Source organism: Vipera ursinii (genome assembly GCF_947247035.1).
Source record: "Vipera ursinii genome assembly, chromosome: 2".
NCBI lineage: Eukaryota > Metazoa > Chordata > Lepidosauria > Squamata > Viperidae > Vipera > Vipera ursinii.
The window spans coordinates 178,849,764-178,874,469 of NC_139513.1; the positions used below are offsets into that span (position 1 = coordinate 178,849,764).

A 24,706-nucleotide genomic window follows, 5' to 3' on the forward strand; every position below is an offset into this window, starting at 1 on the left:
ACCCAGTCTGCCATGCCCACCGTAGCCATGCCCACCCAGTGGGCCATGCCCACCCAGCACCTGGCAATAGATAAGTGGGTTTTGGGTTGCAGTTTGGGCACTCAGTCTCTAAAAGGTTCGTCATCAGGCGAACCATTCCCATTAGGGAATGGAATGAAGGCAGAAGTCTGCTGGATAGGAAGGATTTGAAGATTTATCAGAGCTGACATTAGCAGTTGCATATGAAAGGTAGTGACAGAAGAGCTGAGCACCAAATCACTGACACATAATTTGCACAAAATACCTGTCACGGCCCCATCAGAGCCTGGTTTGGAGGAGGAGTGGGACTGGGGCTGTCTGACAGGGATGGCACATCTCCCTTGGCATGTGTAGAGAGGCCAGGGGCTGAGAACGATGCTGTCCCAAGCCCCTCAGGTATTGGAGGAGGTGGCCGACCAGAGATTAAAAAGATTCTCAACTCCAGATATCACAAGGTAAAATTACAGTACCTAGTACTGTGAAAAGGCAACCCGTTAGCAGATGGTGAGTGGCTGCCCCTGATGTTAGGGCAATGACATTAGTTAAGAACTTTCACATTAGTTATCTTCAACAGCCCCATTAAGGAACGTAGCAGTAGTTGGGTTGTATGTAATAATGTATATGTTTTATTCTTATTCTAGGTCTACCTTTCTTCCAAAGGGGTTGGCATGTCAAGACTGATTCACCCTTTCACCTATATTTTCTCCCTTGCTCATAGCTTGACAAGATTGTGGAATGGAATGCAAAAGTGGGAGGGATAGTATCTAAGCAACTGAAGTCTCTTTGAGAGCCTGCAGGAGTGCCAAGGTGCTAGATAAAGAAGTGGACTTTTCTCATAACAAGAAGTATTACTATTGGACAATGTGAACACCCGGTGGGTGGGGGCGAGGGAATCTATTGTTTAAGTTTTTGAGCAGGAAAACCAGAGCTGGTATTGCTTCTTCTGTGCCAATGTAAATTTTCAGTAAACTATTACACTCTAGGTAAAATCATGTCCTAGGAGTTTCTTTTTCTGGGAATGTCAACTGTACAAAGCACTCCTCCCCCAGGTCAACAATTTTACTGAAATTGAGTAAGAAACATGTAACACTTTCAGAGTATTTAAATATTTATTAAATTCATTCAATATGTGGGGAAATACCTCATAAATTTTAGGAGAGGCATGTTTAATATTTAAAAAAATAAAGCTCAGTGAATCTGTAAAGGTACAATTTACTTGTCAGAAGTTTACATGTAAAACCAGTTTATCTATCCAATTAAAATAACAACCTGGATTTCCTTTGCTTCAACCAGGAAGGCAATAACATCAACTCATGCAAGCATGAAGAGAGAACCCTGCCATCCACTGCATTCCAAGTCATTCTTCAACCTTCCACCACACCAGAGGCAAGTGAACAAAGCAAAGGCTGGCAATTCTCTTCAGCATCCCACCCATTCTCAACTATCTTCCACAGGTTTTTCTGCTTACCAACTTGAGAAACGCACTGAGATTTAACAAACATCCTGAAATCTAACTGAATTCCAGGGATCAGAACAAGTTTGTTAAGTGACTGGCTCATGAGCTGTAGGCTGAAAAGATTCTAGTTTCATAAAATGAGAACACAGTTTCACCCTAAGGTTCTATTCAGCTTGGGAGAGTTACACAGATGCATGAGAAGTATTAGAACAGATTTCTAGACTGATGTAGGAAAAAAAGTGACATACTTCCAAAATCTAGATTTTTGTCCACAGGAGGACATCATTGATGTGTGTAGAAAATTACAGATTTTGGAACCCAACTAAATCAAGAAAACCCATTGAACATGCCTATAATGTTTTGAGGGTTCAGCCTTCAATTGGTGAGACTTTTCACAAGGATTGTCATGTTAATAACCAATTACTTTGGTAGAGGTTAAAATATTAACGCAGTTGTTTAGCACTCCAAGAGAAGAGCTTCTCACCGGACGCACCCATTTCATCAACCTTGTGATTTTTTTCCTTTAAAACAATTTATCAGAGTAACTGATTTCAGCAAATGCCTCTATGATGATGTTTAACACCCTAAAAAACATTCAAAGTTTATTTAAGGCCCCTAAGTTATTACATTATATTTTCTGTCCTTTTTTGAAGATGTAGAAACAGAACCTTCTATAATTATTGATCATTAGAAACTTTGGTTGACCCTCACTTTTCACTCACATGCAATTCTAATACAGTGATGCAGAATTGAAAGTTTACAAATTCACAGTGCAACATCAAAAGGCGCCAGGACCAAAAACAATAGATTCCCAGCTTCCTCCAGCTGTAGTCAATTCTTGCTAACCCAGAAGAAACTGGGCAACAGAGCACAATAACAAAAACATCAGTGGCGTTGCTTGTTATGAAAATGCTGTCAGCAATTAAATCTAAGGGAAATATACCTCTTCTAAGTTAACTAGATTCATAAATGTTGCAGAAGAGAGTTAACTATTCATTTTGGTATCAGTTCCTCACTACCAAGTGGCTATTCAGAGCACTAGTAGGAGAACAAAAATAATCTGTGACTCAAATCATCAGTCTAAGGGAGGTCCAAACTATGTGAAATAGCAATAGATCTTGTGTTCTTTGAAAAGTATACTTCCACAAATGCCTATGTTGTGTACTGTATTGTGTTCACCCTGTCAGGCTTACTTCAAATAGGGGCAACACTTACATCATACACACATTATGTGCACACACTAAACACAGTTTTTGTGGAAGGGAAAAGAAGGAAAAAGACATTGCAATGTGAGGTGCAACAGAAAAAAAGGCCAATTATCAACCTCGATAATATAAACATATAAATAAATAGGTCGTGTATTTATGAACATATGTACAAATAGACAAGGCAACTTTTGTGCAAAGGAAATCTATACCTTAACATAGACCACATACATTATTTACACACTCCATACTACACGAAAGAGGTTGGCATCTTTCACAGCTTTAGGACAAAAGGTCTGAAGGCTCCCTCCTTGCATTTAGTGCTTTTCCTTTCAAAGGGAAGGGAATTAGAAGTGCCAGGCCAAGAGCAAAAAATTGTCACTTGTTATTCTAGCTAATGATTGCTAGATTATTGTAGGGAAACATGATGCACAAGTAATTTCTGTTTCTGAGATGGAATGAGAAAGGTCACATAAATAGCAGTTCTTTTATATTTATATCCTAATTCTCTATAAGTATCAATACCAGTATTTTAAAAGTAGCAAGTAGTCAGGATATCATTTGTTTACCCTTTCAGAAAATTCAATTGCCAAACAGCAAATACGCTTAGTTTTAGCCCATGTCAGAATATGTGACAGACACTGCCTTCAACTATAGAAAATGACATATCTAGGATAGGTTCTTTCTACTCTACATGAAACTGATTCTGGGCTACAACTTAGTGGGAAAGGGGGAATCCATTGTGCATCTCCTTCCCAGTATAAAAAACATTTCCTTTAGGAAGGGAAGGGATACAAGTATAAACAGGTAATACTGAAGCGAAATGCAGCATTAAGGCAACAGTGCAGCAGTGACTCGAGACAGAATATGAAAAAAAAATGGCTTCCGATTCCTGTTTTTTGGCCAGCACAATCTATTGCCCTTTTTTCTTCTTCTAATCTGCACTAAAGGCACAAGAAACTTAGCACCAAGCAAATGCAACCACATCCCCCACAAGTCAGCCTGTTTGCGTCATTGGTTTAGTTTTTTTCCACCCTCTTACTTTCTGGGCACAGGTGACCAGAGAGGCAAGGAAAACAATCAAGTGCAAATATTGTTATACAAGATTACAGGCCATGTAGATCACAAACAAAACCAAAAAAAAAAGTGCGTGGTAGGTTGGGCAGGGAAAGCTGGAAGAAAACAGGCAACCCTGAACCAACAGAGAGATTTCACAACAGGATCCAATACCTTGAGCTTTTTCCTTTGGAGTTAGAAAATAAAAGTCAGTGTTTTTTGTTGACAACATGGATGATGCGATCCATTTTCAAAACTTCTCTGGCCTAGTTTGGGAAGCAGGGAGGGATCTAAAATGTGGATTAGGTGACTTTGGCTTTGTATCTCAAATTAGATTCAGATTCTCAACTTTTCCAGGCTCACCATGTGTAAAATATTGGGGCATAAAGATCTCTAGACCACAGGAAGAATCCATCACACCCAAATTTGCATCCAGAAAAGAACTTCTCTTTGTTGAATCCCTGTTTTCCACACTTAGAAATATTCTTAGCATGTCAAATTAAGGAGACCCAAAGCATATCAGAGGCACCAGTGTCCTGTTAGCACTGGGCACAACAATAAATATAGAAAAAAAAAACATAAAAACCCAACAATGCCATCAATTTTTCAATGTCCTGTGAAACTGGCAGCTGAAAAATGCCCCCCTTCTTAAACAAATAAAGGAAAGTGGAAACAATCCATCAAGTCACTCAGGAAGTAGTATTGGATGTCTGGGAGAGAACTGAAGCCAGGCCATTTGTGTTCTTCTTCCCATAAAATAAACAGCAAAGTCCTGAGAGAGGCACTTGAGGTGTAGAGGCAGTTTCATGCTGCATCATCTTCTAGACTGACCATTTGCCTCTAAAAGAAAGATGTGGAATAAGAAAAAAACCCAATGAGGTATGTAAAATGGGATGGGTTCAGAAAATCTTGGTGTCAAATCTTAATTTGGCAGCCAAGTGAGCTTTGCCAGCCAAGTATTTATATAGGCATTTTCTCTGCTATCTTTAATGGTAGAGGACAGACTAAGTCCTGCAATTTCATCCATTTTACTCAACTTTCCAGAAATCTTAAGAACTGCTTCAACTTTGGAAAGCTATAGATTCATAAATGTAGGACAATGATTGACAGTTCAAAAGAGATGCTAAGCACTTCGGAAGCAAAGTATTTTCTATTTTATGGAACACTGGACTATAGGAAAGGTATGAAACCAAGTTAGGGAACTGAACACCAGCTTCCAAGGCCTGGGCATCCTGGCATTTCTCCTGAACCTTCATGAAATTACTTTTTTAGCAAACCAAAACCTTAATGTAAATGTATTACAGTAATGTAGTTAATTCATCATTTAGAGCAAACTAATAGTTCCTCTGAATAAATTTCATCTGCCTTCAGTAAGGATAGTTAGGAACCAAAGCTGTTTGCTTTACTCCCATATTTCTAAAAAGAGAAATCAATGGGGTATTGGCAGTGGAGGGCATGCTATAAAAGACAACTGGTAAAGCTAAATTTTTTTGAATTAATGTAACAGTTTGACCTTGCAAACTTTTAGGCTGCACTTAAAGTTACTTTTTAAAAGATTCTTTTTAGTATCAAGGGGCCAACTTGTGCAACTCTAAAAAAATAAAGGTATCTATTTGATAAAACATTTGTACTTGTTTAAAGGATTAAGAGCTACTAGACATTCCATTTATATTCTGTATATGCCATGGATGTGAAACATCTAAATTCTAGGTAACTAATATGAACTTCTTTTTGTTAAGAAAGAAACTTGAATAAACTGGAAAGTTAAGTTTCTACCGTCCAATTTAAGCAAAATTTAAGCCTTGGTGGAGCAGTGGGCTAATGCCTCCTTAAGTAACACCAGCTGCCTGCAATTAGTGCAGGTTCGCATCCCACCAGGCTCAAGGTTGACTCAGCCTTCCATCCTTCCGAGGTAGGTAAAATGAGGACCCAGATTGTTGGGGGCAATTAAGCTGACTTTGTAATAATGCCGCTTGGGGTGTGTGTGAAAGCCCTAATAAGCAGGCATATACATAGAATGAAGGCTACTGCTAAGCTTGTAAGCCGCCCTGAGTCTTCGGAGAAGGGCAGGATATAAATGGAATTAAAAATAATTTTTTTTTTTTTACTGAAGGCATTTTCTGTGCCCATGAGACTAAAGGGCTAAGGAATCAAGCTGGGTTAGCAATAGTACCAGTAATCTTTGATTTACAACCAGTTGTTCTGCAACTGTTCAAAGTGCTGAACAAAGGGACTTCAGTCTCCAAAATTAGGCTACTGCAGTGCCCCTGTGATTGCAGTCTGGTACTCTGCAACTTGTTCACAATTATGATGTTGCCAAGCACCTTGCAATGACACGATTACCATTTGCAATCTTCCCTGCTGGCGTTTCCCAGAAAATCAGTGGGGAAACAGGCAGGGAAGATTGCAAGCTGCTGCAATCTGTTGAGATGTCTGCCTTACCTAAAGACCAGGGCATTCACTTAATGATGGCAACTGAGACTGCTCAGATTGCAGACATTAAGCGAAGTGGTTGCACTTTACAACCACATTGCATAGCAGCAGCAATTCCGCTCCCTCCCCCCACGTTGCCATTATAGGTCAAGGATGACTTGTAAAGCAAGTGAAGGAAGCTATCTATCTTGGCAGTAATTCTGAAATATAGCCCAGTGTGCCTTGTGGAAGCTTTTAGCTTATTATCTTGAACCTTAGCTTACCGATGGGTATGTATAGCCTTCCTGGCTCCGACAGATATGAATTTCATCCTCAGTTGTCTTCTGATAAACGGGGTTATCAAAATTGATACTGTTGATGTTCTTGAGACGCCAGTTCTTCCAAATAAGGAAAGTCCCAAAAGAGACTAAACTAATCAGTGCTGAAATGAAACCCACCCCCAATAAGACATATCATTTCAAGCAATACACCACAATGGCTTAGAACAAGGAACATACAAATTATACATGTAAAAAATGCAGATGAAATAATAATTAGTAATTTCGTTAATATGCATTCTGAGTAAAATGCTTATTCTTTGCAATGGCCATTATTAAAGATATTAACCATTGTGAGTTAGAACATCTTTCTCTCCTCCTGCCCCCAAGCAGGGACTTCTTCTGAAATGGGAAACTTACCCAGAGGTAGAACGATAGCTAGTGCTGATGGACCCCTCCGTTCTGTCCCATCTGTTTCTGCGGCAATGCCATTTTGAACTGTGGAGGGAAAAGACACGAGAGGCTAAAGTTAACTCCTCCAACATGGTATGTGCTGAATTTCTATGGAAAGGGAAGAGGACGATCACCTGTCCTCCATTTTTAAGCCTCCTTCAGTTGCAGAACAGATTCATGCCAAACTTTCTCCACTCAGGGTTAGGCAAATTCTAACCCTATACTTTCACTAAAGGTTCCCCCGCTCATCTCTGTTTCAAAGCCGAAGAGCCAGCGCTTGTCTGAGGACGTCTCCGTGGTCATGTGGCCGGCATGACTAGACGCCAAAGGCGCATGAAACGCTGTTACCTTCCCACCGTAGTGGTCCCTATTTTTCTACTTGCATTTTTACGTGCTTTCAAACTGCTAGGTTGACAGAAGCTGGGACGAGTAACAGGCGCTCACTCTGCTACGCGGCACTCAGGATTCGACCTGCCAAACTGCCGGCCTTCTGATCGACAAGCTCAGCGTCCTAACCCACTGAGCCATCACGTCATTTTCACTTTCACTTCTGAGATCTTATTCTAAGACTACAACAGACTACCTTTAACTAATGTATGGAACAGATTTTTAACAAGATGGAACCAATGTTTTATTTTCAGGATAGATTTTTTTGCATCTTTTCAATGGCTGCCACTCAATTGCCTGGCAAATGGTAGTAAATAATAATAACTGACTTTGCACTGGAAGGTAAAGGGATTATATCCAGAATCCCTGGATGAAAGAGAAGCCTCTCACCTTGCTGGGACAGAGTGACCATCTCGTGAGTGCTATGTTCTGGGATGATGGTATCAACATTATTCAGCACATTTGCAGGCAGATGCTCAGTTCTCTGGGTTGGAGTCCTACTTGTAGATAGTAGCCATGCTGTAGGTGAGATCTTAGCAGAGTGCACTGTTGTAGCAGCCACAGTTGGGGTATTGGGTATAACAGGATCTGAATGGTAGAAAAAACTACTTTTCAATATTGCCATGAAAGGAAGCATTATTCCTTTGCAATTTCCTCCATACGCTATACAAGGGCCCTGGCTTTGTCCTTTTGGCCTCTGTACCTTGGGAGCAGCTTCTCATGTTGGTGTCCAGGTACATGTTGTCAGGACAGGCACAAGTGTACTTGGCGGAGTGGAGAGTGATTTGGGGAGCGGGAAGGCAGAGGTACTGGCAGCCTCCATTGGAAATGCCATTCTTCTCACACCAATTTGTACCTGGAAGAGAGACAAGCCTTTTTCTTTCAGAGAAGATTTCACAAGCTAAATGGGTGATATTTATAAAAAAAAAGTTATCGGTTTTTAGGCAGTGATCCAAATAACTAACAAAGGCTGGTTCTTATAGACTTAAACTAAGAAAAGAGAAGAGGCATCTTACCTTTTGGTTGCCGCACAGAATGAAACAGTGTCATATCATCCGGTGAAAAGAGATTGTCTGCCACTTTGACAATATCTGAGCCGGTTCGGCGGTTGGCACTAAAGATGGCTTCATTTAAGACATCTGTCCAGAATACTTTATCCTGGATAAGGGGTTAATTTGGACAGTGAATTTTGTGGATTAATTGTATTTCACTCTTCAAAGATATGCAGCCACTGCAGTTTCCCAAGGCAAAAGGTGAATTCATTCAGTAATGGGGGAGAGGGGGAAATTAAAGAGTCTAAGGTTTGCTGATAAATTGGCTGCTTCTAGCATGTGAATAAATTGCTTCAGTTTTTAAAGCAAGCTTTAAATGCAATAGAAAGTTGGTTTCAATCACGATATTTATTTTGTTTGCATCAAAGGTGTAAGCAAGGAGTTCTGTGAATATAAAGATACTAATGAATTGTCAAACATCCCTCCCCTACTCTTCATGCTGATGGGAGTTGCAATTCATTAATATCTGGAGAGTTAAATCTGGTCTAGATTTTTATCCAGAAATCCATGCTTTTCACAATTTGACAGCCTTCCCCAAGTGCACTCCAGATGCATAAAATTAGAATTTCCACTGCCAATTTTTCTATTTGTTCTTTATAATTTTATAATCTATTTATTGGCTTTTAGAAATGCTAGTAACTTTTTAAATATTTCTGCAAAAGGATGGGTTGTATCTATTTAAATTGGTCTGGGACTTACAATTACTATTTCTGTCCCATCACCTGTACTGATCTGATGGTGGGATAATGGCTCTTTTGATTATAAACCAGGAAAAAGATATTACAGTTAATTCCATCTCAGGGCAAGAGTCTTATTCAAGCAACACTGCATCACTGTTTGGTATTGCCAAAGATTCAGAACTATGTTAGCAATCTACAATACCTCAAATACTGCGATGCCAAAAGGGTGAGCCAACATCTCTTCATCCACAAGGATAGTCCTTCTGTTTCCCCCATTCACATCAATACTAGAGACCGAATGATATTTGGAGTCTACCCAATAAAGGCGATGGGTAACCAGATCTAGTACAAAAGATGTTAAAATGATATAGAGCAAAATCCTACACATTCTGTTCCAACACAAAGAAAAAAAAAACCTCCATCAAGCCATACCAGTCTAGATAGAAAATGAGTCAAATGAGGCAATCTTTTTGGGAACCCAAAATTTCCAGGTCAGACTGCTGAATTGCTCATTTATTTCAAAGGTCAGTTTCTGACCTTTGTCTCCCTTAAAGTCTGCTTTGGATATCAGGAATACTTTGACCCAAACAACTTCCAGGAAGCTATTCCCACTTCCATACTGCTACTGAAAAATCTGCCCTCAAAGCTCATCCACAAGGAAAAACTTGACTCTCTTCATATGGTTTGGATAAATCTAAACTCAAGGATTACTGGAATTATGCTCCAAAATAGAAAAAGGGAACCATGTCATGTTTGCTCTTCAAGCAAATAATGGAAAACAACTATGAATCCATTAGAAATAGCAGATTCTCTGAGTTAAGCCTTGTCCAGCCATGTCCTGAGCTGCATGATAGCCTTGCTTGCGTACAACCCAAAACTATCCAATATAGTAATGGGGGTAAAAGGTAAAGGTTCCCCCGCACATGCATGCTAGTCGTTTCCAACTCTAGGGGCCGGTGGTCATCTCCATTTCAAAGCCGAAGAGTCAGCACTTGTCCGAGGACGTCTCCGTGGTCATGTGGCTGGCATGACTGGACGCCAAAGGCGCACGGAACGCTGTTACCTTCCCACCGGAGTGGTCCCTATTTTTCTACTTGCATTTTCACGTGCTTTCGAACTGCTAGGTTGGCAGAAGCTGGGACGAGTAACAGGCGCTCACTCTGTTATGCGGCACTCAGAATTCGACCCGCCAAACTGCCGACCTTCTGATCGACATGCTCAGCGTCCTAACCCACTGAGCCCCCACGTCCCTAGTAATGGGGGAAGAGCTTACAAAACTGTATTATGCTTCTCTAGTGAGGCAAATGACTGCCAGGGAAGGGAACAAAGAACAGGAGATAAGCAACAGAAAACTCAGAAGTAAGTGTCTCTCTCTTTAGATATAAATGAACAGAAGCGTATCATCTTCCGAAGTGGCATTGTTCTCAGCTATGCAGGACATACCTAATGCTATTCCATTAGGCCATTGAATGCCTTCTTTCACCAAGGGAAAACTATCCACTCCATTCAGACCACTTTTGGCAATTTTAGCAGACATCCCCCAGTCAGTCCAGTACATGAACCTACCAAGGAGAGGAGAAAGGGAGAAAGAAAAGGACAATTAAAGCTAGACGTCCATTTAAACCAACTCATCCACAGCTGCAAAATTCATCAACATCCTAAATCCATACCCCAATACTTCCTTTCTCTAGTCTGCCAAGCCTTTCTGCTTCTCCCAATAGTTTTTTCTGCTTCCACAATTCTAACACTTGAAATATCACAAGAGGAAATAATAGCCAGGTTGTGCTGTCCTAAATTTTCAGATCTAGGATGTAACTAGCTACTTTATATAGACTGCTGAATTGGTCTACGGACTATATATAAAATGGTTGCCTAGGTTTCTAAGTAGGACTTTCCCCAGAATCTAGTGAAGATGCCAGGGGCTTAGTCTAGGACAGGGGTGTCAAACTCAATTTCATTGAGGGCCGCTTCAGCATTGCAGTTGCCCTCAGGGGGCTGGGTGGGTATGGCCAGGGTGGGCGTGGCTAAAGTGCGTATAGCCTACTGGGTGGGCATGGCCAACTCTACATCATTCGCATCAAGGGTGCCTATGGTGGCCTGGACAGGAGTGGGACAGATCTGAGGGTCTCTGGGCCAAGGCCAAGGCAGTGGGGGCCGTTCCCTCACTGTTTCCAGGATGGCTTCGCAGGCCACATGAAACCACTTCATGGGCCGGATCCGGCCCTCGGGCCTTGTGTTTGACATGTCTGGTCTAGGATCTTCCCCATGCAAACTATGTCCTTTTTCCTATTAAGCCACAAGCTCTCCTCGTTAATAATTCTTGATGCTATTTCTACACTATGTTCCCACAGAGAAGGTCTTTCATTTTCTCCAACAATAAATATTAAAGGAAGACTCATACCCATGGACTGGATCCACCACAATGGCCCGTGGTTTGGCACCAACTTCCTTGATCAGAGTCTTCCTCTTTAAGCCTTCATTGCTGGCCACAGAGATGGTGCCTAGGCCTGAGTCAGTCCAGTAAATATTGTGATGCACCCAGTCAACAGCGAGGCCATCTGGAACTTTGATGTCACTACTAATCACAGTGGTATGGTGGGAATGGTTGCCAGCCTTATCAATTGGGGTACTGTGTGGAAAACAAACAGAAAAGACTCACTGAAATAAAGGCTGCACAATGGCAGAATTTGATGGGTGCAGAATTAGTGGGCAAATAGCATTAATTTTTCATATACTTGCAAGCAATAATTCAAAAATAACTAATACTGAACTCTGCTAATCAGTCAAGAAAGCTTAACTAGCCTGATAAAAACAGTATTCATTAGACTCAAAACACCTGCTTCTTAACAGTAACCCTCTTTATTTAGTTACTTGATCCATGGTAAAATCCCTGGTTGCTATTTTGTCTGTCTTCCTAATGTCTTGATGTCTGAGCATCAACAGACAGCAGTGGAAGCTGGTGGGGACTTCCAAAGATTTTGTGTTGAAAAAAAGAGATTTAGATTGGTAGCAACTAGCACAGGACATGCTTTAGAATATAGATTCTTCTCTGTGACATCAGAGTTAAGGGGAAAGTATTTTAGGACAAGTTAACTCCTTGCTGCATGTACTTTTTAACACACACTGGATTTGTGAGAATGTGATTTGGGGCAATAACAATGGATCCTATCATTGTCTCCCTTGCATTTGTTCCTTATATAAGAATATCAAGGCCCTCTGAACTTTGGGTGGGGGCCTGAAGGGCTACACCTTGGGTGAGAGCCAGCGTTAGGCATTCCTTGTGTCCTTCTGTCTCTAGTAAGAATAGGGTGAATGGATGGAAATGGGATTACTGAGGTGGCTGAGGAAAACTTGCCAAGTCACCTGGGGTGTTTGGGATTTGACACTAGATGGCAAAGATCCTGCCTAGCTAGGTTTCAGCTTTGGCACCAGCTACAGTCCCGAGAAGGACATCCATGAAACTCTGCTGGCATCAAGAGGCACCACTTGGCACACAACAGATGAAGAACCATATTTGTGCAAGTGAGTCCGCAGAGGCAATAGGGCTTGCTTGAAGGGTACTGTTTCTTCCTGCTCTGCAGCGGATTAGGAGTGGGAGAGTCATTCAACCTAATTATACAGTAGAGGTGACAGTAGAGTTCCATAAATTGTTAGGAGATCTCAACCTGCCTTCCCTGCACCCAGGGAAGTGTAATTTTCCAAGATATCAACTCACAAATCTGTTCACAGAATCTTTTTTGAATGCTGGTGAATCATTTGCCTTTCCCAGGAAAATTCTGCTTCTTCACTATGTTGGTTCACTCAATAATCACAAAAGCAGCATGCATGCTCCAGCTAACTCACCTGTATATTTTCTTGTGAAAGCTGTCAGACCAGTAGATTTTATTATTGTTGATTTCCATATCTAAGGCGATTGCTTCTTTAAGATGGGGGATCAGATTTATGTACTCGCTGCGGTCCAATGTCATTTTTCTGACCTCATGACGATTGGTAAAAAAGAGGTAAGGAATGGTGCCTGTAAAGGAAGAAGAATGGGGACACTTGAACTCCAGGGCCATTAATCCAAAAACATCTCTCCCCCTTACACATACACATAAACAAAACAGTCAAAGGTTTTCCAAACGTTTTTACCAGTACTCTACACAGACAGAATCCAGACTTACCAATTGCTTTGCAAGCTTTGGTAGTTGGATCAAGTTGATATCCTTCTTTACATTCACATTTATAGCTTCCTTTCAGGTTCACACAGACTTGACTACAGGCATCAGGGTTGAGACATTCATCAATATCTACAAAGTCAAGATGATGTTGCTAAGCATTCAAATAGGTCATTTCTGTGGTCAATTTTTTGTTGAAAAAGACTTTATGTGCTTTGTGAAAGCAAGGGTATTTCCCATGATATCAAGGTTTGCTTCTTCAGCTCTGACTGTGGAACAGAAAGATTTATATTCCTTGCATATAATATAAATATAAAGGAATCTAAATCCTTCCATTCCCCATCATCCAGTCAGAGCTGAAGAAGCTTTTTGGATGAGAAGTGAAATGTCTTTAAAGAAAAACAAGAAAGTCCAGTTGTCTCTTGAAAAAGCACCTTTGGGACAAACATGACTTGGATGACTGCGAATCTCCATAGATTCTTCATCAGGTATAAATTCTCATCTCTGAAATGTTAATTTAAAAATCTGTTCATCATCGTTATCAATGCTTGCTAGAGATGAGGATTAACAACATATCCAGAGGCTAAAAAGTTGGGAAAACTAGCATTAAGTCAAATGCTTCTTACAGAAAATTGAATGTCAGGACCTCCTTACCTTCACATTTTCTTTGGTCAATCAGCTGGAAGCCTTCAGGGCATAAACATTCATATCCAATTTTGAGGTCATTACATATATGGGAACAACCCCCCTTATTAGCCAAACATTCATTAGTTCCTGGAAAGACAGCAAGAGAGTATATTATGGAACTGATCTCAGAGAAACAACCTTGAAGTTCTTTTAATCTTTTCAAATTTCTGCAAACCTTTAACATTCTGCAAAATTTTACCTAAGGATACATTTACAAAGAGATCTCCTAAGCAATTTGAATTTCCTTTTAATTAATACAATTTTATTAATGGTTTTTTTTTTTAAAAAAAGACAAAATAATATGAATTAATATAAAGTAATAAAAAGAAAAAATAGGGGAAAAAATGAAAAGAAAGCTAGAAGGGCAACAGAAAAATAGAAAAAAAGATATAAAGAAGTAATTTCTGATTTTCTTTACAACACTGATAAGTACATTTAGAAGTTTACCTCCTCTTTCTATAACATGTCTAATCTTTAAAACAATAAAGTGTAAATTTCATTTTTTTTCCTTTTTCATGCAAAATATCAGTAAGGGGGGTTTTCAGTCAGGAATAAATGTAGATACTGTCTTTTCACTGATCAGAGCAGACAAGTTTAACCATTTCAGCAAGGTCTATCATTATCATTTTCACCAATGATTCCTCCATTGTGGGTACAAGTAGTCCTCGACTTATGATCATTTGTGTTCAAAATTACGATGGTACTGAACGAAGAGACTTACGACCTGTATCTGAAGTTATGGCCACTGCATGGTCACAAGAACAAAATGTGAGTGCTTGAGAATCTACTCACCCTTAGACTGATTGTAGAGACACTGCAGCTCCTGCAGCCTATCTTACCCCCCATCCCATCCTGCTGGGTGCCTTGGGCCTGTCATCCATCTGTCTGGGTCCCACAGGCCTTGAGCCTGCTTCCCTCCCCACTAGGTCCCATACCCTTTGGCCTCCTGTCACACCGTTACCTTTTCCAAGGATTGCCTTCCTATATAGAGATTACATGGAGTTATCCTGGAAGTGGGTACCATTTTGGAGGTAGCTGTAGTTCTTGAGATCTGAGAATTGTGGCCATTCCCAAAATGGCCCTCACTTTGGAGATAGTACTACGAGGCTTCTGTATTAGAAGGCTGGGCAAAAAGGAAAACTGGAGTAAGCCATGAAGAAGACCAAGCGTGTGGGATCGATTGGGGTAGGAATCTGTGCAAGGAGTGCTTTGGGATAGGGGAGGGTTTGGTAGTCACGTATGAGCTTGGGAGGTGCTGTAATGTGTTCCTGTGCCAGGCCTCCCATGGTGTCATGGTTCGGATTAATGAGACAGTTCAAACAACATTCAGGCAGTTTTTCTAAAAGTCTATAATAATGAGAGCGAAGCATCGGCACTCATGGATGGATGCCAGAATTTGAAATCTCCTCCCCTAAACCCATCATTATCATGCACAACTCCCTCCCTTAATTACACGTCATTAATCACATTCTCTAATTAGCCCAAAACGCAAGCTTCACTTTTGTTATCTTGCACGCCATTCTTATCTTATACATCCGATTAGCATACTCCTCCCCCCAACTTCTTTATATTCAGAGCAAGCAGTTTAAAGAAAAAGGCTGCCTCTTATATTGTCGGAGCAAAAACATCCAATGTTTGCAGTGTTGACATCCGCCCCCCCCCCATACAAAAAGAACAGATCCTGTAATGTAAACAAATACAAGTTAGGAGCTGGCTTTTGGTTTGCTGGGGTTTATTTCATGAAACTTTTTGATGAGTCCCTCAGCCTTCACATCGCTAGATTTCACCCAAGTAGCTTCAGACAGTGAGCACCCCTTCCATTGTACTAGGTACTGCAATTCCCCTTTAAAGATTCTAGTCAGGAATCCTTTTCACTTCATTGTCTCTCTGACCCGCTACTACGAGGGGCCTGGGTGCCTTCTTAGGGGGTGGTCTTAAGGCGGAGGCCCGAAAAGGTTTCAGTAGGCTGCAAAGGAAGACAGGGTGAACTTTCCCTAAAAGCCAAGGGAGTTTTAATTATACTGTGACGGAGTTAATGATCCTTACGATGGGGAAAGGCCCCAAGAATTTCGGTCCTAATTTCTTGCTGGGTAACTTGAGGTGTAAGTATTTAGTTGACAGGTAAACCTTTTCCCCAACTTGGAATGTTCTTTGGGGAGCCCTCTTTTTATCACCCTGTTTTTTTATAAGTCTCAGAAGTCTTTTTAATGCCTTTTTGTGTTTCTCCAAACTTCTTCCCCACCCCTCACCCATTGATCAAGTGTCTGGGAAGCGGAGGGCAACTAGCGGAGGGCAACTGAGAGTATTCAGGCATTGGACTGAACTCTTTACCTGTGTCTACTCTGAAAGGCATGTAGCCAGTGCTGCTGTGAACAGAATTATTGTAGGCCACCTCGGTGAAAGGGAGGAGGTCAATCCAGTTTGTCTGTTGGTAGGAAACAGCATCTGAGATATTGCTCCACCATTTTGTTAGCGGATTCTGCAGCCCCATTGGTAGCTGGATGAAAAGCAGATGTTACGTCTTGAGATGATCCAATTAATTTAAGGAAATTCCTCCAAAATTTTGCTGTGAACTGCACTCCTTTATCCGAAATTATTCGCTTAGGGGCGCCGTGTAGTCGGTAGATATGTTTCAGGAAGTTTAGTCAGTCATTGGGCAGATGGGAGTCCTTTGCAGGCGATAAAATGAGCCTGCTTTGAAAACAGGTCTATCACAGTCCAGATGACAGTATTTCCTCTACTTTCGGGTAGATCTACAATAAAGTCCACAGCTGAGAAGGGTCTGCCACCAGCCGCAGTAGCCCAGGGGTTTTCGCTGGAATTCTTTTAATTGTGGCACATACAATACAACTCCTAACATAGTTTTCTACATCTCGTTTTAGCCTTGGCCAACAAAATTGCTGGCGGATGAGGTGTAGAGTTTTTAAATATCCGAAGTGTCCAGTCTGTTTTACATCATGGCTGTGTTTGAGAGCATTGAGACGAAGGGGTTTCAGGTAGATACAGTTTCTCCCCCCCCCCTTGTATGCCAAACCATCCCTGCATGTTAGGGAGGTTTGATCTTTGAATCATTGATTGGTGAGGAGCTCTCGTTTTATCTTATTCACTCCCGGGTCATCAGGATTAGGGGTTCTGTGAGGTGTGAGTTGTGCCGCAGGTTATGAACTGGGGTTAATTGCCTCGTTGTCCTCTTTGTATTCGCTTTAGTACTGGGGCAATCGGGACAGCGCATCAGCTAAGAAGTTAAAGTACTGTGCCCACCGCACTTGTTTTGGGGACAGTTTGCGGGGGGTCTTCAGTGCCTCTCTGTTTTTGTGATCTGTCCATACTTCAAATGGCACCTTGCTCCCCTCTAGTGTCACCAGTTTAACAGGCTCCACCTAATGGCGAAGGCCTCCTGCTCCCAGATTGCCCATCTCCTCTTGCTTTCAGTGAATTTTTTGGAGGTGTAGGCACAGGTTTGTAGGATTCCACTTTTGTTCTTTTGCACTAATACAGCTCCGACTGCAATGTCGCTGGCGTCAGCTTGGATTACAAAGGGTTCCCCTGGGCAGGGGTGCTTAAGAACTGGCTCAGCAGCAAATAGTCTTTTTAAATTCTCAAAAGCTGTTTGACAACTCATAGTCCATGCTAGTGGTTGGCCCGGTCGTGGTTTCCCCCCTCCCTTACCCATTTTGAGTAGTTCTGTAAGGGGTAGAGCAATCTCGGCAAAAGAGGGAATAAATTGATGGTAGAAGTTGGCAAACCCTAGGAAGCTCTGGAATTGTTTGCGAGTCTTTGGGGGTTGCCATTCAATTATAGCTTTCACTTTGGCTGGGTCCATTTCAATGCCCTCATTGGAAATTCTATAGCCAAGATAATCTAATCAGGTTTGGTGAATTTGACAATTTGACATAAAGTTTGGCATTAAATAGTTTAACACTTCTCTCACCAGTCTTATATGGTCAGTCATATATATATGTAAAAATATGAAAATACTGGTTTTCCAATGCCTTCTTCCTGGATGCTCTCCAGTCTATAATTTACAGAACTAGTATTTCTGGGGGTCTGCTATCCAAGTACCAGCCAGTCTGATTCTGTTTAATGTAATTGGGGGAGGCTTCAGCCAAAGTCAGTTTAACAAACTTGTTGCAGCCACAGCATATTCAAAGAATATTAAATGCTTACGGCACTCCTTAAGAGGTTCGTCTGACCAATCCCTGCAGTCTTTCAATCCATTGCAGACCTTGTCCATGCTGATACATTCTCCAGAACTGCACTTATATACATTTGATCCCTTGCAAGTTGTCACTGTTGCAAAAGTAAAAAAGAAACATTGTTTAATCTCACTTTGCAGCTTCTATTTGGCTTTTATAGGAAAGCTGTTCAGAAAGTGAAAGTAAGCAGAAGAGCAACAGACGAGAGAAGAGGCATTTAACATTTTAATAAACATGATTCTCTATTTTTTTAAAAAAAAGAATCTAAACTATACTTCATCCATAAGACATCCCAAGAAAATTATCATGCTATAAACTCAGTTCCAGCTTCTTCAAATAACAAGCTAGTCCCGGCAAATATTTCAGAGTGAATAAGCCAGTTGGGAGTCTTCCCCTCACTGTCCAAGCCACTGTATCCCAAGAAGACCATCTCTTCCCTTGTTTGAAAATGTATTGCCTGCTTTTCAGAGTGACCTGCAGAGGAGCTTTCTCTGAAGACCTCAGGACTGTAGAGAGAACATGGCATGGGCTCTTCCACCCTGAGCAAGTTTCCCCCATCCCCACCCCTGGCTCTCCAGACTCCTACATAACACTACCAGTAGGGCTCACCATTGATACAGCCAACCTCATCACTCAGGTCCTTGCAGTCAGGCTCTTTGTTGCATTGCAAGCTCCCATGGATGCACATCCCATCATTGCACTGAAATTCATCAGGCCGGCAGGTTGCTTTAACTGGGCAAAAGCAAGAAGATATTTAGAGCCTGCAACCATTATGCCAACCCAGTCTCTATCTCTGCATGACACACAGTACGGCTCATGTTACTTCATGGAACCAAGCTACTCAGAGCGTAAACTGGCATCTCCAACTCTCCCACACAGCACCAGAGCCAAGTAGCTCCTATATTCTTGGGCCATAAATGGAAAGCTGTCACTATGCAAGTTGAGCATCAAGAGTGAAGAAATAGACCTCCAGAACAATATGAGGTAGTTGTAGCTCTATCAGGAGCCAGAGAAACTACAGGTAGTCCTTGTTTAGCAACTGCATCATTTAGTGACTGTCAGCAGTTACATTGATGAAAAAAGTAACTTTTTTCAATTGCTGCGCTTAATGACAGTTGCTGGTCCCAATTGTGGTCACTAAATGAGGACCACCAGTAGAGTAAAGCACTCTTATCAAGCCTGAATAGTTAGCCAATACCTACCAGAAGCTACTATAGGGCAATGTCATGAATAAAATTGGGAGCAAATTGTAAGCTATCCAGCATCTTGCTCAATTCTCACTTGGGTCTGGTTCTGAGAATACAAGCAGCATCTGTTCTGCTCAGAGTATCGGGCAAGCTTTATTTAAAAAATAACTCTAATTCTTATTTCTTTCAGCTGTAGTATTTTTGAAGCCTCTCCAGCTCTCTTTCATATTGCACTCTGGACATTCTCCTTTTATTTTGAGATCCTCCCGTTTCGATCTGGGTCTGCCTTTTTGCCGGATTTGTTTTAACAACCACCATGCGTCTCACTTACCTGAGCACGGCTTTGTTCGCCCTCAGGGCCCCCCCCCATCCTGGGAGTGACCCGCCTCACTCTTCACACCTCCTCTTGATGAAGGGCCCGATTGCTGGGACCCTGAGAGATGGTTGGGCAAGGGCAGGGGCCTCCAGTATAAATTTAATAAGAGGCCCGATTACCTTTTTAAATTTTTTGTGGGATTAGGGAGGGGGGAAGGTTGTGGTTGGTTGGAAATGGGGAGTAAAACACCAACCGTTGGTCAGGCCAGGCCTGGGACAGATCGCGGGGGGGAGGAGCCGGAGTCTGCTGCCTCCGGAGCTCGGGAGCAGGTCGTGGGACTTCCTATTCCCACAATGTTAGGGAATGGTAGCAGGTGTATGAACAGAGGGCCGTATTGATGTCTGGGAGGGCATCCCCGCTATTTACAAGCGGTGAGGCGCTCCGACCCTCTGTCTTCACCCCAAGGCTCCGGGAGCGAGGATGTGCAGCCACCTGAGCTCCGGCTAGTGTACCTGAATGCCAGGTCCGTCGTTAATAAGGCTCCTCTCGTCCGGGATCTGGTCGAGGGTGAGCATGCGGACCTGGCTTGCATCACGGAGACCTGGTTGGGCCCAGAGGGTGGTATCCCCCTGGTTGATCTTTGCCCACCAGGCTTCCGGGTGCTACACCGGCCTCGGACTCAGGGTAGGGGTGGGGGAGTGGCTGTGGTTATGAGGGAGACCTTATGTCCGCAGGAGGCCACCATTCTTCAGATAGTCGGGTGTGAATCTCTCTTACTGAGGTGTGGTCCTAGGGCGCAGTTGGGCTTGCTGCTGGTGTACCTTTCGCCTCGTCGCGCAGCAGCAGCCCTGCCTGAGCTTCTCGATATCCTCTCAGGGCTGGTGATTGAGTTACCCAAACTCATGGTTTTGGGTGACTTCAATCTACCATCCCTGGGAGGAGCATCTGAGTTAGCTCGGGAGTTCATGGCTTCCATGACGGCCATGGACCTGACACAAGTAATTTATGGACCGACTCATGTGGGAGGTCACACCCTGGATTTGGTTTTCCTATCTAGATGGTGGTTAGATGATCTTGGTGGGCGCTCTCCAATTGTTATGCCCCTGTCATGGACCGATCATCATCTCCTGCGGCTGGTCTTCCGTTTTGCCACTCCCCACCGTGGGTGTGTTGAGCCAACTAGATGGTTCCGCACCAGGCGCTTAATGGACCCTGAGAGGTTCCAGGCAGCGCTGGGGTCCCCACCTGCCTCCTCTGCTCACAGCTCAGCAGATGCCTTAGTGGAAGCCTGGGAAAGGACGGCCACGGAGGCACTTGACCGAGTTGTACCCTTGTGGCCCCTGACCCGGCGCAGATCCCAGTGGGCTCCATGGTTCTCCGCGGAGCTCCGGGAGATGAAGCGTCGGAGACGGGGCCTAGAGAGCAGTTGGAGGTCCAGCCGATCTGAATCTGACCGATTGCGACTAAGAACCCATATTAGGTCTTATCTCGCAGCGATAAGGGTGGCGAGGTCTAATTACTTCGTTACCCTTATCACGTCCGCAGATAATTGCCCAGCCGCCCTGATTAGGGTGACCCGCTCCCTCCTTAATCAGGAGGTGAGTGAGGAACCCTTGCAGGGGCGTCCCCGAGGAGTTTAGTCAACATCTGTCGGACAAAATCGCTCGGATTCGGACCGGTTTGGACTCCGACTGGGCAGAGTCGGACGATCAGGACAGAGGTGGTCTTGTCAATGTTATCTGGGAGGAGTTCGATCCTGTAACTCCGGAGGAAGTGGACAGGATTATGGGGAGGCTGAGCTCCACCACGTTTATTGGACCCGTGCCCTTCCTGGATGGTTTATGCAGCCCGGGAGGGGACACGAGGCTGGTTCCAGGAGGTTATATCTGCCTCTTTGAGGGTAGTTTCCCCGCCGCCTTGAAAGAGGTGGTGGTAAGACCTCTCCTCAAGAAGCCTGTCTTGGACCCAGCTGTGTTAAATAACTTTCGTCCGATCTCCAACCTTCGCTTTCTTGCGAAGGTTGTTGAGAGTGTGGTGGCGCATCAGCTCCCTCTGGTTCTGGATGAAGCGGATTATCTAGACCCGTACCAATCGGGCTTCAGGCCCGGGTACAGCACGGAGACGGCATTGGTCGCTCTGGTGAATGATCTCTGGAGGGATCGGGACAGGGGATATTCCTCTGTCCTAGTCCTATTAGACCTCTCAGCGGCTTTCGGTAACATCGACCATGGTATCCTGCTGCGGCGTCTCAGGGGATTGGGAGTGGGAGGCACGGTCCTTCAGTAGTTCTCCTCCTATCTCCTGGGACACTCGCAGTCGGTGTTGGCAGGGGGGCAGAGGTCGACCGCGAGGCCTCTCGTTTGTGGAGTCCCTCAGGGGTCGGTCCTCTCGCCTCTCCTGTTCAACATCTACATGAAACCGCTGGGTGAGATCATTCATGGTTTTGGAGTTGGGTATCATCAGTATGCTGATGATACCCAGCTTTTCATTTCGACCCCAAACCACCCCAGTGATGCCCTCGACGTGATGTCCCGCTGCCTGGAGGCGGTTCGGGTCTGGATGGGGAAGAACAGGCTTCGACTCAACCCAGACAAGACTGAGTGGCTGTGCGTACCGGCATCTCGGGATATTCAGGATATCCCATCTCTCTCTATGGGGGGTGAGTTATTACCCCCCGTAGATAGGGCTCGCAACTTGGGAGTCCTCCTAGATTCACAGCTTTCTTTAGAAGACCATATAGTAGCTGTGGCTAGGGGGGCCTTCGCCCAGGTCCACCTAGTGTGCCAGTTGCAGCCCTATCTAGACCGGGATGCCTTACGTACGGTCACTCACGTGCTTGTGACCTCTCGTCTGGACTACTGCAACGCTCTCTACATGGGGCTACCCTTGAAGACCACTCGGAGGCTCCAACTGGTACAGAATGCAGCCGTGAGAGTTGTGTTGGGAGTTTCCCGACACTCCCATGTTACACCTCTGGTCCGCGAGCTGCATTGGCTTCCAGTTGTCTTCTGGGTGAGATTCAAGGTGTTGGTAATGACCTACAAAGCCCTACATGGCATGGGTCCGGAATACCTTGGGGAGCACCTGCGGCCGGCGTCAACTTCCCTCCGCCCAGTACGCTCCCACAGAGAGGGCCTCCTCAGGGTGCCACCGGTCAAAGAATGTCGACTGGTGGCCCCCCAGGGGGAGGGCGTTCTCTGTGGGCGCGCCGGATTTATGGAACCATCTTCCGGTCGATCTCCGGATGGCGCCTGACCTCCGCTCCTTCCGGCGCGATCTCAAAACCTACCTTTTTGAACAAGCTGGCCTGGCCTGATGGGATGGGGTTGGGTTCTATATATTTGTTTTAACCTTTTTAATGTGTTCTAACTTATTCATGGGCATTGTTGTTTAATCGTTTTTAATTTTTGTATCTTGTTTTTTAATATGTATTGCCCTGTTCACCGCCCTGAGTCCTTCGGGAGAAGGGCGGTATACAAATTAAATTAATAAAAATAATAATAATAATAATATTGTCTTGAAACATGCTACTTAAAATAATTGATATTTTATCCCCTTCTTTAGCCACAGAAGTTTCAAATCAAACTTCTTCTGTGAAGGATTGTCAACCACATGTATTATAATCTCCCTTAGTTTTTGCAGAGAGCCCAAAGAATGCTCAGTATGTGCTTACCACAGTTTGCCTCATCTGATTTGTCCTTACAGTCAAAGCTTCCGTCACACTGCCAACGCTGGTGGATGCACTCGCCACTCCCACAATGGAACTCCAATGGAGAGCATGGATTGGTTTTCTTGGCTCTCTGCTGGATTCCACAGAACTCAGCTGATTCATCAGATCCATCTTTACAGTCTGCTTCATTGTCGCAGGCCCAGAGCTTGGGAATGCACTCTGAGCTGTTGCAATGAAACATTTCAGGATTGCAGGTTGGGGCACGACAGTCTAATTCATCACTTCTATCTCCACAGTCATCATCTTCATCACAGACAAAATCAAAAGCAATACAATTCCCATTTTGGCATTGGAACTGATTATCTGCACAACGTTTAGGAGCTAAAAAGGCAGGACACAAGGTTATCAGTCACAACCTATATCTACAATGGGATACAAAGATTACAAATGGGTTATTCATTTCTCTTTATCAGGAATGAATGAAAATATATATATATATATATATATATATATATATATATATATATATATATATATATATATATATATATATATATATATATATATATATATATATATTTGTGTAAATTACTAACAAAGAATGAAGGGAGGCTAATTCTTTGTTAGTAATTTACACAAATATATGAACTGTCCGGTGTGACTACAGCCTGTTCGATAAGCCTGTTCGATACAGCTGTCAGATAAGGCTGAAAACAGGAAATAAAAATTTGCCCCATGTTTGGGGCCTAGCAAGGTAATCTAATAGTTAACATATGACATACATACATACATACATACATACATACATACATACATATATATATATATATATATATATATATATATATATATATATATATATATATTTGTGTAAATTACTAACAAAGAATTGTCCGGTGTGACTACTGCCTGTCTGATAGCCTTCAAGATAGGCTGAAAACAGGAAATAAAGATTTGCCCCAGGTTTGGGGCCTAGCAAGGTAATCTAAATATTTAACATTTGAAACATATATATCTATATCTATATCTATATCTATATCTATATATCTATATCTATATACATATATATCTATATCTATATCTATATCTATCTATCTATCTATCTATCTATCTATCTATCTATCTATATATACACATATACATCTATATCTATATCTAATCTCTCTCTCTCTCTCTCTCTCTCTATATATATATATATATATATATGTATGTATGTATGTATGTATATATATGTATATATGTATGTGTGTGTGTGTATAATTTTTTGGATTGCTAACAAAGAATTAAAGGGAGACTGATATGGCCATTTCAAACTTATTTTGTTCTCATCAGTCAGCCATACTCTTCTGAGATTCGAACCTGGGCCGATTGCACATTAGGCAGTTGTTTTAACATCTAAGCCACAGGCTCTTTCTCGCTTGGTTAGCTGAGAGGCAAGGGAGATATGTGTCAAGTATTTTAGAATACCTTGCCAGGCCCAAATACGGGCCAAACCT

At 42.8% G+C, this 24,706-nt stretch overlaps 1 protein-coding gene across 3 annotated transcripts in view; it reads right to left on the bottom strand.

Annotated features, from left to right (window-relative positions):
* Positions 1-1,089: 1,089 nt before the first annotated feature.
* Positions 1,090-24,706, bottom strand: part of LDLR (low density lipoprotein receptor) — a 35,545-nt gene continuing 11,928 nt past the window's right edge. For all 3 annotated transcript variants that reach the window (XM_083354675.1, XM_083354677.1, XM_083354676.1), the window contains 15 exons: positions 23,214-23,591; positions 18,647-18,769; positions 18,009-18,131; positions 13,809-13,928; positions 13,161-13,286; positions 12,841-13,012; positions 11,399-11,626; positions 10,441-10,559; positions 9,200-9,339; positions 8,282-8,423; positions 7,969-8,121; positions 7,656-7,853; positions 6,846-6,923; positions 6,432-6,589; positions 1,090-4,575 (listed from right to left, as the gene is read on the bottom strand). In XM_083354675.1, the coding sequence (XP_083210801.1) occupies positions 4,540-4,575; positions 6,432-6,589; positions 6,846-6,923; positions 7,656-7,853; positions 7,969-8,121; positions 8,282-8,423; positions 9,200-9,339; positions 10,441-10,559; positions 11,399-11,626; positions 12,841-13,012; positions 13,161-13,286; positions 13,809-13,928; positions 18,009-18,131; positions 18,647-18,769; positions 23,214-23,591 (2,294 nt within the window). In that variant the 3' untranslated portion in view covers positions 1,090-4,539. The remainder of the gene's footprint in view (positions 4,576-6,431; positions 6,590-6,845; positions 6,924-7,655; positions 7,854-7,968; positions 8,122-8,281; positions 8,424-9,199; positions 9,340-10,440; positions 10,560-11,398; positions 11,627-12,840; positions 13,013-13,160; positions 13,287-13,808; positions 13,929-18,008; positions 18,132-18,646; positions 18,770-23,213; positions 23,592-24,706) is intronic.